The sequence below is a fragment of the Cynoglossus semilaevis genome, chromosome Z, assembly GCF_000523025.1.
Source record: "Cynoglossus semilaevis isolate Cse_v1.0 chromosome Z, Cse_v1.0, whole genome shotgun sequence".
NCBI classification, from domain to species: domain Eukaryota; kingdom Metazoa; phylum Chordata; class Actinopteri; order Pleuronectiformes; family Cynoglossidae; genus Cynoglossus; species Cynoglossus semilaevis.
Genome location: NC_024328.1, coordinates 17689286 through 17705605, shown reverse-complemented (window position 1 = coordinate 17705605; position 16320 = coordinate 17689286). Strand labels below are relative to the sequence as shown.

Below are 16320 nucleotides of genomic sequence, written 5' to 3'. Positions count from 1 at the left end.
TTTCTAAGTTTTGAGTTACATTCAGAAAATATTAAGGTCCCTTGTTTTGTTTTTTAAATTTTCCCAGGTCTCTACAATAGCAGTCTTTAATCCTTTAATGTCCTACAATGATTGATGTTTGTTAATTAAAACGATGGTTAAAATTAATATGCAATTATTGGGGAGGTTATATTGTACGTACATTAAATAAGGGATAACAAAGTGGAGATAAAAGGGGTCAAGGAGGAAGGAAATAGGTTTAAAACCTGAAGAACCCAGAAAAGGGCAGTCATGGACCTTTATAGACATTAACAGCCGTTTAATACCACGACTTACCAATCAGAAGGCATTCTACTCTGGGTGACGACAGACTTGGGCATCTGCCATTGGCTAGCTAATTTGTCATAGAGCCTCTAGCCAATCAGAGCGCAGAATCCGTCCCGTTGACGCTATAACTGTTTAAGAAAAGCACGGAAACTGCTGGTCTTTCGTGTGAAGTCTTCGAGAACGTTGAAGAACGAGAAGCGGTTAAAGCACCAACAGTATTTAGCATTTATTTATTGATAGAATACCCAGGTGGACAACCATGGCATCGGGAGGGGAGTAAGTTGACGTTTATATTGTTTCAACAAAGTAAATTTTCTGAACAATGACTGGGAACAAATGTCCTCCAATGGCTTAACGTCAGCGTTTTGTTTTAGTTTGTCAGAGATAGCACCACTACTAAAACACTGTTTGCTAGTGTCAGAGTTAATGGGGTCACTTTATTTTCCACTAGGCGTTGTATTTTTTTGAGAACCACAGTAATGCTGTAAAATTGATCAAATTTGTGTGATATACCCCCGATGTTGAAATGTATCGACATATAGTAACCAGCACTGTGTTAACTAGCTGCGTGACAGCGACTTGACAAAGCGCAGTCATTGCTGTCGTGTTTGAATGCTAATGTTAGCTTAGCATAAGTGTCAAGGCCAAATCCATCCACCGTCACAACGGGAAATTGGCCTTAACCACCGGCAAACATTTAGCGTGAAATGCTGTTGGTATATTGAACGTACAGAACAAAATAGAAACAATACATTCAATATTTTAGTTGCATTTACGTGGAAAAACGTTGGTTAAAATACTGCTAATCGTACGTGGTGCTGAATGAAGATTGCGATGTAACGAAGCTAGCAGGCTAACAGCGCTCGTGATTCATTTAAAACGATCGTGAATTTATTCTTGCTTTATGTCAATGTTGGCTAAAAGTAAGAGAAATGTCCTAAGAAATTATACATGTGGATCGTTATCATTGTTCCCCTAAAAATGTTAACATCGGTATTCACAGGAGAAGCTCTATACAGCTAAGAACGTTTTTTTTCCCCTTAATTCTTTTGCTGTGTCATCTGGGCTCAGACGGTTAGCTGTTAGCATGCTAACTATGCGAAAGGGAAACCTCAATAGCGATCAAATGGGTTTTTATAAAGGTCGTTGTAGTTATAAATATACGCTATATGAGGAAATTAATTTTTCCTATGTAACACTCCTTGTACTGAGTAAGTTGTTTGAAATACCAGTTAGCACTGACGGATACAAAGATTCGGGAATTTGCTGGGGTTTTTTTTTTTGTTTGTTTTTTTTATGGGGAAAAAATCAAACAAGGTGAAGCATAACTTTTTTTGTACACAATACAGATTAATATTTAACTTAAACAAACTGTAACTGGCCTTTGACTTATTAGTGTAAGAATTTTAATTTAGAAAATACGTGTCAAAATAATACATTTTGATTACGATTAAGAAGTCATTTATTCGTCCAACAATGGGGGAAATGATGCTTTGACATGATCATAGAGACATAATACGTTTTGAATAAAATGATGAAAGTATTAACATTGGAAGTGATGGGTACAGAAGGAGTTCTTCTGTACTCCTGTTTCTGCATAAATAATACAAAGACCAGACTGAAATGGAAGTTGCACAAGGGGAGGGGAGTCTTATGTATCTGAAGGCTAATGATTATATATCAAAAAACATGTTTTCAGATTGATTGGGTACGGATAAGTTTCAGGTGTTCAGGCAGTTAAATTTGAGTGTTTCTTAATCTGCTGAATTTTATGACTTAGGTTATTATTAATAATGAATTGGTACAAAAAATATATTAACAAAAGTGTGCACAGATGGGATGATCACATTCACAGTTCTATATAATATGAATTAATAATAATAATTTGCCTTGTAAAGTTTAGTTAATGTCTTGTGTAACGTTAAGTTGGTTAATTATTTATATTAACCACTTGAGTTGAAAGGTGTCCTTTTAGAGAGTTAGCCAAGGGGGTGTTCACTTTCCTTGTAGACGTTGCCTAGATACACCTAAAACACAATCCATCATGGGTGGCTTTGGTCAGGGTTATCATTTGAGAAAAAGTTTTGTTGTCTTGCACACTTGCTTATTTATTTGGTTATTAGTCAGTTTTATCAATATTCTGCTTATTCCAGATCCAAAAGTGATGATCTAGCCACTGCAATTTTGAAACAGAAGAACAGACCCAACAGACTGGTTGTTGATGAATCCATCAATGAAGACAACAGTGTGGTCTCTCTGTCACAGGTGAATATTTTGATGCTTAGTGTATCTAAAAGGTTGCAGACCTATGTAGAGTTGTGGGTATTCATATTTGCAGACTCAATATGGCCACACACAAAAAAACACACTTAACACTGACAGACATTATAATCCTACATATTACTCCTTTCTGCCCCAACTTAGAGCATAAAATAGAGAATTATTTTAGAGAAACATTGTTTACACTGTTTTTGAACTGCTAAGACTCCTATGGATTTTTTTTTTTTTTTTTTTTTTTAATCCTTGTCTGTTGACATAAATGTAAAATGTAAAAACGATAAACCAAAATATAAGGGAGACATCATTGTCTTTAGACCAAGATGGATGAGCTGCAGCTCTTCCGTGGCGACACAGTTCTGATGAAGGGAAAGAAAAGGCGGGAAACTGTGTGCATCGTACTGTCAGATGATACCTGCTCAGATGAAAAGGTCCGGATGAACAGAGTTGTCCGCAACAATCTGAGGGTCCGTCTTGGTGATGTCATTAGGTGAGTAAATACACATTCAGTTACCATTTGAAATTTGATAATGGGTAAAAATACTCCTTAGAAAAGGATTATTGCATTTAAAGAGGGTGTTTGTGCGTTATTATACATTTTTATTACATTAGTGGTTAATTTAGTCTCAAGGTAATGTTGACAATATCGTTTATCAGCAATATTTTTTAATATAAAATATCATTAAATGTCAAAGAAATTATTAAGTCTTGACATTTTCTTCAGCATTCAGCCATGCCCTGATGTGAAATATGGAAAGAGGATTCATGTCCTCCCTATAGATGACACAGTTGAAGGAATTACTGGTAATCTGTTTGAAGTTTACCTCAAGCCCTACTTTTTGGAGGCTTACAGACCAATACGCAAAGGTGAGTACAAAATTAAAAATTAAATTTGCCTGAATTATCTGTTGTGCCATCTCTTTTCAAACTAACAATGTCTTACATTGTGAAGGTGATATCTTCCTGGTCAGAGGTGGCATGCGTGCTGTGGAGTTCAAAGTTGTAGAGACTGATCCCTCTCCATACTGCATTGTTGCTCCCGATACAGTCATCCATTGTGAGGGAGATCCAATCAGGAGAGAGGTGGGTGGTGGGTTGCCATGTAGTGTTTCTCATCAATCAATAAAGAACAATATAATTTAATCCTTTGATTTTTGGATGTTCAGGATGAAGAGGAGTCACTGAATGAGGTTGGCTATGATGACATTGGAGGTGTGAGGAAGCAGTTGGCTCAGATCAAAGAGATGGTGGAGCTGCCTCTTAGACACCCAGCACTGTTCAAGGCCATAGGAGTCAAGGTATTACACGTACTCTTTTTACATGTCCTCCAGTCCATTTTTTTTCTTCTATATCAGAGTATGTGTAACAACATAATTTTTAATAAAATACACGTTATTATGAAAGTCGTATGAATGTCGTACTTTCTGGCAAGTGGGGGCAGAATAGGGCTGACAAGTTATCTATACAGGTAACTGTAACGTCCTACAGATAAGTTTGCCTTAATGAACACGGTTGGGATTTAAAAATATTCAAAATCTGTTTGCTTGGCTGCCTGCACACAAACAGTAGAGCAGAGGGTGAAACTGGTGCAGCTGCAGCTTGGTGGTTTGAAATGATGAATGCTTCAGAAACTTTTATTTCAATACCCAACACCCAGTGCAACACCAAGTGCAATAGGGCATGAGTTAGTGAGTAATTACTTTTGGCTATTTTGTGAGCTGTTTTTCAATTGACTGTCAGGTCTACTGTCCCTAATATTGGATACATCAAGTCTGAGGGTATATTAAGTGGTAAATTACATCAAGTTTTGCAATATCTTTAGTGCAGCATGAGTAAAGTAAGGGAATTCTTTGAGGAAACATTACATTTTCTTCTCCTCACAGCCCCCTCGTGGAATTTTGCTGTATGGACCCCCTGGAACAGGAAAGACCCTGATTGCAAGAGCTGTGGCCAATGAAACTGGAGCTTTCTTCTTCCTAATTAATGGTTTGAACATTTTTTTTCATTTCCTTTTTTGTTTTAGATATTTTAAGCAATTGCTACTGCTATGTCTTTTGCTTTAGGGGAATCCATGGGTTTTAATTAGTTCTCAAAAGTTATAGTTTATAAATAATATCAAATAATTTTGTTTAAAATTCAAATGCTTTGATTTCTATTTATTTTAGGCCCTGAAATCATGAGTAAGCTGGCAGGAGAGAGTGAGAGTAACCTGAGAAAGGCCTTTGAGGAAGCAGAAAAGAATGCTCCTGCCATTATCTTCATCGATGAGCTTGATGCCATTGCTCCAAAGCGAGAGAAGGTGAGATGCTACAGTCCTATTTTAAAAATAGAAGAATAATAAATTATCCTTCTAACAGTAAGAGCGTATTTGTTTAGCTTTTAAATGTTGTTCATACATGCCAAATGTGTGGTTAAAGTCTCAAATGTGAATGTAATGTTTTATTTATAGACTCATGGAGAAGTGGAGAGGCGTATTGTGTCTCAGCTGCTGACTCTTATGGATGGCCTGAAACAAAGGACGCATGTCATTGTAATGGCTGCCACCAACAGACCCAACAGCATTGACCCAGCTCTCAGGAGATTTGGTAGGTTTACTGTTCTAAACATCCATTCTCATCTAGACATTTCACAAAGGCCAGGAGGGGGTTGTGCTTCAAATTCAAGTGCGGTATTTCTAAAATGTTAACCTAAAAGTTGTCCAAACCCATAATAAGTCTAACATTTACTTAGCATTAGCAAGAAAAAATATATTAAAATGCTCACTGATGATAACATTACTAAATTGGGTTTAATCCTAAAATGTCTGATTACTTATTGAAGTCTGTTTTTGATCATAATGTCAAACAGAATGTAGAACATTATTGCTTTTTGTGATGTGTACTACATATGCTCTATATTGATCATGCTGTGCTGCTGAGTATTGACAACTTCTGGCCTTTATCCAGGTCGTTTTGACAGAGAGGTGGACATCGGCATCCCTGATGCCACTGGCAGATTGGAGATTCTGCAGATTCACACTAAAAACATGAAGCTTGCTGACGATGTTGATTTGGAACAGGTTTGTACACATGATGCATCACTGTAGTATTTCAAGGTTTTAATTACCGTCAGTCTTATTATATGCATACCAGATGACTGTTAGCTTTGAGAAGCAACATTGGCTACAATGAACTAATATGAATATTGTATAAAACGTCTTTATCTTTTAGGTAGCCAATGAAACTCATGGACATGTAGGTGCCGATCTGGCTGCTCTCTGCTCTGAGGCTGCACTGCAGGCCATCAGGAAGAAAATGGACCTCATTGACCTTGAAGATGAGACCATTGATGCCGAGGTCATGAACTCCCTTGCTGTCACCATGGATGACTTCAAGGTAAGATATCAGAATGGAAATTAAGTTTTAGATGGGAGCAATCTGGATCTTAATCTGTAATCACACAATTTTGTTGTGCAGTGGGCCCTGAGTCAAAGCAACCCATCAGCACTGAGGGAGACAGTGGTTGAGGTTCCCAACATCACCTGGGACGACATTGGTGGACTGGAAGATGTCAAGAGGGAACTGCAGGAGTTGGTGCAGGTAAGAGAAATTCCACAAGTAACACCTCATGATGTTCAGTCTAGACTGTCAATAATTTTCAATTATTTTCATTTAGTACCCAGTGGAGCACCCAGACAAGTTCCTTAAGTTTGGTATGACACCATCCAAGGGTGTACTTTTCTACGGTCCCCCTGGTTGTGGTAAAACTCTATTGGCCAAGGCCATTGCCAATGAGTGCCAGGCAAACTTTATCTCCATCAAGGGACCTGAGCTGCTCACCATGTGGTTTGGAGAGTCTGAGGCCAATGTCAGAGAGATCTTTGACAAGGTGAGAACATTTTTGTGACACTTTGTGAGGTGTAAGACATCGACCACTTTCTAAAACCACACTTTGTTAATTGCAGGCTCGTCAAGCAGCTCCCTGTGTCCTGTTCTTTGATGAGCTGGACTCCATAGCCAAGGCCCGTGGTGGCAACGTGGGAGATGGTGGAGGAGCAGCTGACCGCGTCATCAACCAGATCCTGACTGAGATGGACGGTATGTCCAGCAAGAAGAATGTCTTCATCATTGGTGCCACAAACAGACCAGACATCATTGACCCTGCCATCCTGAGGCCTGGACGTCTGGATCAGCTCATCTACATCCCTCTGCCTGACGAGAAGAGCAGGATCAGTATTCTGAAGGCTAACTTGCGCAAGAGTCCCATCAGCAAGGTGACACCTGCTACTCATAGGAGCATCTACTTAAAGTCCATGTACTGTATAGCTTTGGTTAGGATAGTACATTGTTTAATACCAGGAATTATTATTTTTTGTACAGTCAGGTAAAATTGAATTACAAATATGACAAAAGTTGGGTTAATACATCAAAACTAAAACCTTTTGCCACAGGATGTTGACTTGGACTTCCTGGCCAAGATGACCAATGGCTTCTCAGGCGCTGATCTTACAGAGATCTGCCAGCGAGCCTGTAAACTGGCCATCAGAGAGAGCATTGAGAATGAAATCCGCAGGGAAAAGGAGAGGCAGACCAACCCGTCGGCTATGGTTTGTGTTTAGTTCAAGGTTTTTCTTTTTCTTTTAGTGGGCAGCTGCTGACTATCACTTTTTTGTCGAACTTTTTGAAGGAGGTGGAGGAGGATGACCCTGTTCCAGAGATCAGGAAGGATCACTTTGAAGAGGCAATGCGATTTGCTCGACGCTCAGTCAGCGATAATGACATTCGTAAATATGAGATGTTCGCTCAGACACTGCAGCAGAGCCGTGGCTTCGGCAGCTTCAGGTAGGTTTCCCTCCTGATTTTCACGATTCAGAATTCATAAGCCATGGCAGTAGAGAAGTTGCATTTAGGGTGAAGTTGTGTATAAGGGTATGACCTTACAAGTCATGTTTGTGGGCTTCATGTTAGAGCCAAGGTGAGAAAATAACATTAATTGGTTCAACAGGGGATTTAAAGGAATAGCTTTATCTATAATGTAACACATTATTTACGTTACACCACCTCAAAACGTGAGGTGGGAGAAGATTTGTTGGGGGTGGAGGGGTGACAGAAATTAAATTGGGAACCACCGAGTTAGGCCCGTATAAATGCTGTTCTGTTGTAAGTTATATTAAGTCTCAATGTATTAAAAATAAATAACTGAATCTTTCAGGTTCCCCTCCAGTGCCACTGGTGGCAGTGGTCCCACCCATGGCTCAGGAGGAAGCGGCAGCGGCCCAGTCTACAATGAAGACAATGACGATGACCTTTATGGATAAGTGTGCACTGTCCAACAGTGGTGGGGATCACACCTGTACAAATTCTCATCCGATTCCACATTTTTAGGACTTTGTGCTTCTATCGTGTTCCTTTTTTGTAAGAGTTCTCTGAAAGACAGCATGTAGACATTTGGTTTTGCCCTGGCTTTGATGTAGGAGAGGGCATGGGGATGCTGAAAATTCTGGGGAAAAAAACATTTTCCCCTTTGGGTTGGGCGGGAGAGGGATATTACACTGTGTTCCAAATTATTTGCCAGTAGTGTAGAGGTAGGACTCCAATTAAATAAATAAACAATACATTTTTAAATGAAAGTATTTGCATGTGTTGTTTCTACTGTCTCTTATAATTGAGGTAATTGACAAATGAGTTGACAAACCTGGTGTTAACAGGATTTTCTTTTTTTTTTTTTTAATAAGCCATTTGGTTCTGGGAGATGTTTCAGAGATTGGATACTGAGAGAGCAAATGTGTGTTTAAAGCTGGTGATTACTGAGGCCTTGGATATATTTGAAAGTGTTTTGAATGCCTAAGTAATGACATTTCATTCTGTGCCGTAGTTAAAAAAACCCACTTTGCCTCTAAATTAAATTTGAGAGAACAGACAATCCTATGCAGAAAACGTGCACAATAATTTGGAACGCAGTGTATTAAAGTCCTAGTTTATCTCAACCAACATGGATGAGATTCTGCTAAGAATGAGAGATTAAAATAAAAAAAAATATTACAAATGACTTCCTCTTTTTTTTTTTAAATAAACAATAGCATTTAATGTATTAAGGATTTGTTCAAAGTTATGTTCAAAATAAAATCACACAAAACAGAAGATGTTTATTTCATTTAGTCCTCTCATTGTCATTGTTGCTAGTATGTTATTCTTAGTTGATGGCAAATTAGTTATAAACTGAAGTGCTTTGGGCAGGAGTGCCTGTCATAACAGGTGAGGAAAGCTGTGACTAAGTCATGTTTTATACATGCAATATTGATATTCATGATTCAAGAGAACCATAATATGTAAGTTACTATTAAGTGCAGCCAGGTTGATAAAGTGGACTAACTGTAACTGACAGGCTTAGACTGGCACAGTGATGTCTGCACAATAAATGGAAAGCCTATGATCAACAGCAAAGAGTTGTACTTGTAAACTATGTGTTGGTGAATTGGTGAATTTATGGTGAAACTTCAATTATTGCAATTGTGTCATTGACCACACAGTGTCACCCATGATAAAAAAAAAACATTTATATTAATTAATTCTTAATACCAGCACAAAAACAGAATTAAACCAAAAGGAAGTAATAGTTAATTGCATTTTTTGCTATTCCGCTTCGAAGCCAGTCAATGTTACATTTGTTAGTAATGTTTTTTAGAACTTGTTTTTTAGATCATTCTATTTTAGACAAAATATCAAAAAATCCACTCATTTGAAGGTAATTTTTCTTGAGCTAGAAATTAAACAATATATTTAACTGATTAAAAGCAGTTCTTTTCTTAATGTTAGAGTAGAAAAGGACCTACGCCATGTTTTTGTGCATAATTAACGTTCGTCCATGAGGCCCCAGGGAACTAATGCTTGACTATTTTCACTATGCATTTTAGTGCTTAGTGTATAATGCAAAAATGTCATTAGAGGAGCAGGTTTGGAGAAAAGGATAGAGAAGCCAGACTGAGATGGTTTGGACATGTGCAGAGGAGGGACAGTGGATACATTGGTAGAAGAATGTTAGAGATGGAGCTACCAGGTAGGAGAAAGAGAGGAAGGCCAAAGAGGAGATATATGGATGCAGTGAGGGAGGACATGCAGATAGTTGGAGTCAGAGTGGAAGATACAGAGAACAGGGAGAGATGGAAATCAATGATTTGCTGTGGCAACCCCTGAGAAAAGGGACAAAGTCGAAAGAAAAAGAAGAAATACAACCATTTAAAGTCTAACTATTGTAGTACATTTGTGCATTATACTTTTTTTTCTTTCGAAAAAGAAGAAGAGGTCTATATTGACCTATAATGACCCAGACCTAGAATAATTTCTGGGAGAAGAATGATTTCAATGCAATGGTGGTCAAAGATGAGACAGCACAAATAATATACAGAGTAACAAGTTTATTGTTGGAAAATAGAAGTTTTGCGCTACAGTGTTGCCCTCTCCCTGCATCAATAAACAACACAAATCTTCAACACAAAGTAATACTCTTTTTTCATTCTGTGCTTCATTGGATCAAATCATCTCCTGCTTCCTGGAAGACTTTTATCTTACAGCATTGACATTCGAAAATACTGGACTACCACCATGTTTTATGTCTGGTATCTGTTCACTCTTCAGCTGTTCCATTGGCAGTGACTTCTTCTGTGACTCCATTGACTTCTGCGTCTTTCTTTGGCAGCTGGTTGACTGTACCTGATTTTGAAACCACATCAGCCCAGGACCTTTGAGTCTTCAGTGCAGGTGGACTGGCTGTGGGGTTAGCCGTTCCATTTACTTTACCATCATTCTTCTCTGACTCTGTCTTATCAAATGCGTCCACCCCTCCATTGGCCAGGCCACAGTAAGCCTCCTCTCCTGCAGCTGTGACCTCAGGTCCTCCATTCATCATCTTTACTCTACTATCTGAAGATTCTCCTTTGTTGATGTGCATTTTCTCATTCAGCTGATTTTGTTCTGCTGACTCTATCATGTGACCATTAGCTGTAACTACTCCAGCACCATCTTCTGTCACTTGTTTACTACTTTTATCTGCTGCCTTCGCAGAGTCTGAGTCTTCCTGCTCATTAGGGAATTTGAGTCCCAGCTCTTTTCGCACTGCTGCCTTGCGTTCCTGGTGTTTTTGTTTATATTCCTGTAAACCATTGCTGGAGAAATAACAATAAACATAAGCCACTGTTTACCCATTGAAATCTAATCTAATCTAATATCTAATGATAATATCTAAATTCAAGCACAAACGTTTGCTGTTTTATGTATTTTTTTTTATGCATAACTATTTGCAATTTGCCAATGTAAAATAAAATGTACCTTTTTATATTTCGGATTCCTGTAACCAGAACCATCTGCTCTAGGATGGTCTCAATTGTTGGAGCCAGACTCTAAAAGCAATGAAAAACAGTGATTTAAACAAAGACAGTTCAATATTTTGTTTATGGTAAAGTCAGTAAAGTATCACAGACAACAGAGACACAAAGTCTTACCTCCACAGTCTGCTCTGCACTGTCAGCTCCTGCCTGTCGCAGAGAGCGTTCCACTTGCACGGCCTGCTTGGTGATGGCATTCAGAAAGTCTTTGCTTCCAGTTGTTTGTTGATGGTTGTCTCCAAACTGGAAGAGATAATATGTATACTTGTTAAGTATAACAGCCACAGAAATGTTAGTTGAGCTTTTCTGTCACTACTAACCAAGTAGGTAAAAGCAGTCAGGGCTTCCTTCTCGTGGGTCATTGCACCACGGTAGTCACCTTTACTGCACAGCCACTGGGCCAACAGGTGCTGACTGCAAAGAAAACACATGAGGAAATCAGGGATTACATGTATTCACATTTAAAGATAAACATTAGACACTTTAAATTTCCACTGACGAGAGAGCAGTGTGCAAATCAAAAGGGCCGAAGAAGGAGGTGTTGAGTCTCAGAGCGTTCTTTAGGTACTGTCCCCGCTGATCTCCTGTCAGTATCAATCCAAGACAGTTCTGTAAGAAAACAAAAGGTTTTATTATCATTATATTTTAGCAAGCTCTCGTTGAAAACTTCCAGGATCAATGGAGGGAGGAATAATTCAGCACTAAAACTTACATCCAGTGTTGCTGTGTATGGGTGGTCTTCTCCGTGGACTGTTAACATCAGTAAACGAGCTCTCAGCAGACACTTCTGGGCCAGTGCAGTTTCACCACCAGCAAACATGTACACACCCAAGTGGGTCTGCATAAAGCAAAACACGTACATTAAATACGATGCATATAATGAAAGTAGTACATAATTACATTAAAAAACTTCTGAATACTCAGATAGCAGCAATGCTCACATATTGTTGTATAGTGTTTGGATGGTCAAAGCTGAGCACCCTCTCACTGATGATCACTGCTTTCTGCTGGATACTGCGAGCCTAGGTGAGAAAGGAAGTCAGAGCTGAAATACAACTAATCATCAAGATGAGAAGAAAAAAAAGACTCAAGTGAGTTTGAACAGTTATTAGGCAGCATCAAGGATTTTTTTTTATTCATTGGAAATTTCATGCAGTCTCTGGGATTTAAAGACCATGATCGATGATATCCAGTGAGCAGCAGTCGGCAGTGGAACACAGCCTGACAGAGCATCTCAGTACTTTATACCAAAACGAGGATTAACTGAACCAGCAGCAATCACCCAAGTACCTAAAAAGTGTCTAGTTTGTGTACTTGCCCACGTTATCTCTAAGCAAAACATAATCAAGCAAGTACAAAAGAAGTACAATCAAGTAGAGCTCTTCCGCTTGGACATTCAAACTAAAGATGCAACTAACAATAATTCTATTTTACATTTGTGATCAACAGGAGCTCACTAGAGAATTTGGGGCATGTACTGGTACATGTACTCCTACAATTGCAGGCTAATAATGTAATGTACTGTAATGCAGTATGTACAAAGAGAGGACAAGGGAGGTGAAGAGAGAAGTGGCCAAGGCCAAACAAAAGGCATATGAGGAGTTGTATGAGAGTTTGGACACAAAGGAAGGAGAAAAGGAGTTGTATAGATTGGCAAGACAGAGAAAGCAAGCTGGGAAGGATGTACAGCAGGTGAGGTTGATTAAGGACAGAGATGGGAATGTAATCACAAGTGAGGAAAGTGTGCTGAGAAGATGGAAGGAATACTTTGAGGAGTTGTTGAATGAGGAAAATGAAAGGGAAAGTAGAAACGAGGAACCAGAGACTATTAGGAAGAAGGTAGATCAGGTTAGAAAGGATGAAGTTAGAAAAGCCCTGAAGAGGATGAAGAGTGGAAAGTCAGTTGGTCCTGATGACATACCAGTGGAAGTATGGAAGTGCTTAGGAGAAGTGGAAGTAGATTTCCTGACTGGGTTGTTTAACAGAATTTTAGAGACTGGCAAGATGCCTGATGAGTGGAGAAAAAGTGTTCTGGTGCCAATTTATAAGAAGGATGATGCACAGAGTTGTAACAACTACAGAGGGATAAAGTTGATGAGTCACACAATAAAGATTTTGGAAAGAGTAGTTGAAGCTAAGTTGAGGCAGGAAGTGGAGATTTGTGAACAACAGTATGGTTTCATGCCTAGGAAGAGTACCACAGATGCAATATTTGCCTTGAGGATGCTGATGGAGAAGTACAGAGAAGGTCAGAAGGAGCTGCATTGTGTATTTGTAGATCTAGAAAAGGCATATGACAAAGTGCCAAGGGAGGAATTGTGGTATTGTATGAGGAAGTCAGGAGTGGCAGAGAAGTATGTTACAAGTATGTTAGCAGGACATGTATGAGAATAGTACAACAGTGGTGAGGTGTGCTGTTGGAAGGACAGATGACTTCAAGGTGGAGGTGGGACTACATCAAGGATCGGCCCTGAGCCCCTGTTTGCTTTGGTGATGGACAGATTGACAGATGAGGTCAGACAGGAGTCTCCATGGACTATGTTGTTTGCAGATGACATTGTGATCTGTAGTGAGAGTAGGCAGAAGCTAGAAGAGAACCTAGAGAGGTGGAGGTTTGCACTAGAAAGAAGAGGAATGAAGGTCAGCCGCAGCAAGACAGAGTACATGTGTGTAAACGAAAGGCAGAACAGTGAAATAGTGAGGTTACAAGGAGCAGAGGTGGTGAAGGTGCAGGAGTTTAGGTCCTTAGGATCAACTGTTCAGAGCAGAGGAGACTGTGGAAAAGAGGTGAAGAATAGAGTACAGGCAGGATGGAACAGCTGGAGAAAAGTGTCAGGAGTGATCTGTGATAGAAGAGTGTCAGCTAAGGTGAAGGGAAAGGTTTACAGGAAGGTGGTGAGACCAGCCATGATGTATGGTTTAGAGACAGTAACAATAGGCAGAAGACAGGAGGCAGAGCTGGAGGTGGCAGAGTTAAAGATGCTAAGATTCTCTCTAGGAGTGACAAGAATGGACAGGATCAGGAATGCTGTCATTAGAGGGACAACACAGACAGGAAGGTTTGGAGAAAAAGCTAGAGAAGCCAGATTGAGATGGTTTGGACATGTGCAGAGGAGGGACAGTGGATACATTGGTAGAAGAATGTTAGAGATTTAGCTACCAGGTAGGAGAAAGAGAGGAAGGCCAAAGAGGAGATATATGGATGCAGTGAGGGAGGACATGCAGATAGTTGGAGTCAGAGTAGAAGATACAGAGAACAGGGAGAGATGGAAATTAATGATTTGCTGTGGCAACCCCTGAGAAAAGGGACAAAGCTGAAAGAAAAAGAAGACTGTAATGCAGTATGTTGTCATTTGAATGAAGTAGGATATAAAGTATAACTTTATAGGCGCTCAATAACCTGTGCTCTATAATTGTGCTTTATGCATTTGTAGGCTAGCTATATCAACTGCACAGCTGTGTGGCCCTGTGGTGCGATTAACCTACCTCTGTTGTTTTACCCTGCAGGTAGGCCACTCTGGCCAACAGGCTGTTGCAATAACCTGCATCAGGATGCAGGTCGTCACACACTCTACCGAACAAGTAGGCTGCTTCTTTCAGCTGCTCGTGGGCCTGATCCAGCAGACCTTCATCAGAAAAGAACAGAGGGTTACCATCTCAGGACATACACCAAACATGAAGGATGTAGTCAGTGTTAATGACCCACCTTTGTGGATAAAGTCCTGTGCTGCACAGAATGCTTTTGAAGCATCCACAATTGGCATGTGGATGTATTTGACGACAGGCAGAAGGAGGAGGACATCGTCTGGACCAATAGGAGCTTTGTTTGGGTTGTCAAGCATGTAGTCCCTCAATCTTAACTAATGTAGACACAGAATTAAAAACACATTAACTGAGTTATATCAAGGGTTAATTGTAGGGATGTACGATAATATCGTCCGACCATTATTATCAGATCGATATTAACATATAATGTAATAACTGTAAGAATTGTTATCCTCCGATAATGAGAACCCGATAACGTTTTGCCGAATGATGTGTGCTCTAAAAATAGTTTTGGGGATAAACGGCTGTATATTAAAGTGAAAGTCACTAGATGGCAGCATTGCAGCTTCTTTAAGTAATCTAATACTAATGCAGTTGTTTGTGCAGATAAATAAATAAATATTACCAGGCCTACATCGTGTCGGTTGATATCAGTGTTTGGACAATATCGGCATATTTGATATTGGCAAAAAGTCAATATCAAACATTGATATTACCTTATACACACGATTGTTCTGTGCGTATTGGTCGTTCTGGTGACCTAATGAAATCCATTAACACAGCAGCCTGATGTTACCTGCACTCCAGTCTTTAAACAGAACTCCCTCAGTAAGGAAAGCTTCTGAAGGCCATACTGCTCCACAAATTGGTTTGGGCCAGAGCTGCCATTAAGGAAACACAAATTTCTTAGAGTGACCAATGAGCAAAACGTGAGTGAAGTCAAAGTGTGCTCAAAGAAAGGTTGTGTCCTCACCCGAGGCTGTCAGAGATGTTGTATGTCTCAACAGCATCCTGGCAGACCAGGTTCCACAACTCAGGCCCAGTAAGAGTGCTCCAGGCCGTGCTTTCACTGGGCCCCGCCCCTCTGCCACGCCGCCTTGACTTCTTCTTCGCCTCCTCCCCTGCAGGAGTTGGTGCAAAGTGCGGAACCAATAGGCAGCAAAGGAAGTGACTGACAGCTGCACAGAGACTTGGCACATCCACACCCTGCAGAGACAAGGCTGCGTTAGACTGAAGCTGTTGATCCTCACACATCATGTTGATCCATGTCTGATGCTTTTTTCACTACAACGACATCAGCACCTGGTTCATGACAGAATAATATATAGCACCTGGAGAAAGGTGTTGAAGACTCTTCTGGTGGAACGGATGAAGATATCAGCAACAACTGACCTCTGATGATTAAATTACATAAAAAGTCCAGTTAGGAAAGTTTGCCACAGTGTATGGATAGCATTTATTTTTGCAGAAACAAAACGCACCAGTATATGCCTCAGACACTGTTTGTGTTCAGACTGACAGATTGCCTTCATCATGTGGCCCAGATAACGCAAGTTGATGCCCTGCTGGTGTAGTGCGTGTTTTAGAGACACACCATCCATCGGTGCTTCATAATTTTGTAGGCATTGTTCTATCTGTAAATAAATATGCATACAAAATATATATATATATGGGATTGTATGGGATTATATGGGTACACATTATATGGGTACACATATACTGTATACTACAGGATAGAATCTTTGCAAAATCCGCTTACAAAGCCAGGTATCTGGTGTGTGATGATGAAAGCTGCAGCTTCCCTCTGTAACCTTTTCTGCAGGTTTACTGAT

At 39.8% G+C, this 16320-nt stretch overlaps 2 protein-coding genes across 2 annotated transcripts in view; one reads left to right on the top strand and one right to left on the bottom strand.

Annotated features, from left to right (window-relative positions):
- Positions 1-424: 424 nt before the first annotated feature.
- Positions 425-8702, top strand: vcp (valosin containing protein). Its single transcript, XM_008336724.3, has 17 exons — positions 425-582; positions 2460-2571; positions 2901-3073; positions 3308-3450; positions 3536-3666; positions 3750-3881; positions 4467-4569; positions 4749-4882; positions 5033-5168; positions 5529-5641; positions 5793-5957; positions 6039-6161; positions 6238-6450; positions 6527-6835; positions 7013-7168; positions 7249-7403; positions 7774-8702. The coding sequence occupies exons 1-17, from the start codon at positions 566-568 to the stop codon at positions 7877-7879; spliced, it is 2421 nt and encodes an 806-aa protein (XP_008334946.1). The 5' UTR covers positions 425-565; the 3' UTR covers positions 7880-8702.
- A 1259-nt stretch (positions 8703-9961) lies between these two features.
- LOC103398201 (clustered mitochondria protein homolog) overlaps positions 9962-16320 on the bottom strand; it is a 13416-nt gene continuing 7057 nt past the window's right edge. Inside the window, exons 15-28 of the mRNA XM_025053361.1 lie at positions 16248-16320; positions 15970-16122; positions 15820-15882; positions 15462-15694; positions 15285-15369; positions 14649-14802; positions 14429-14568; positions 11884-11964; positions 11655-11780; positions 11442-11551; positions 11263-11356; positions 11060-11185; positions 10887-10957; positions 9962-10723 (exon numbers count right to left, since the gene is read on the bottom strand). The exon at positions 16248-16320 is cut by the window's right edge and continues 20 nt beyond it. Of these exons, the coding sequence (XP_024909129.1) occupies positions 10186-10723; positions 10887-10957; positions 11060-11185; positions 11263-11356; positions 11442-11551; positions 11655-11780; positions 11884-11964; positions 14429-14568; positions 14649-14802; positions 15285-15369; positions 15462-15694; positions 15820-15882; positions 15970-16122; positions 16248-16320 (2047 nt within the window). The 3' untranslated portion in view covers positions 9962-10185. The remainder of the gene's footprint in view (positions 10724-10886; positions 10958-11059; positions 11186-11262; positions 11357-11441; positions 11552-11654; positions 11781-11883; positions 11965-14428; positions 14569-14648; positions 14803-15284; positions 15370-15461; positions 15695-15819; positions 15883-15969; positions 16123-16247) is intronic.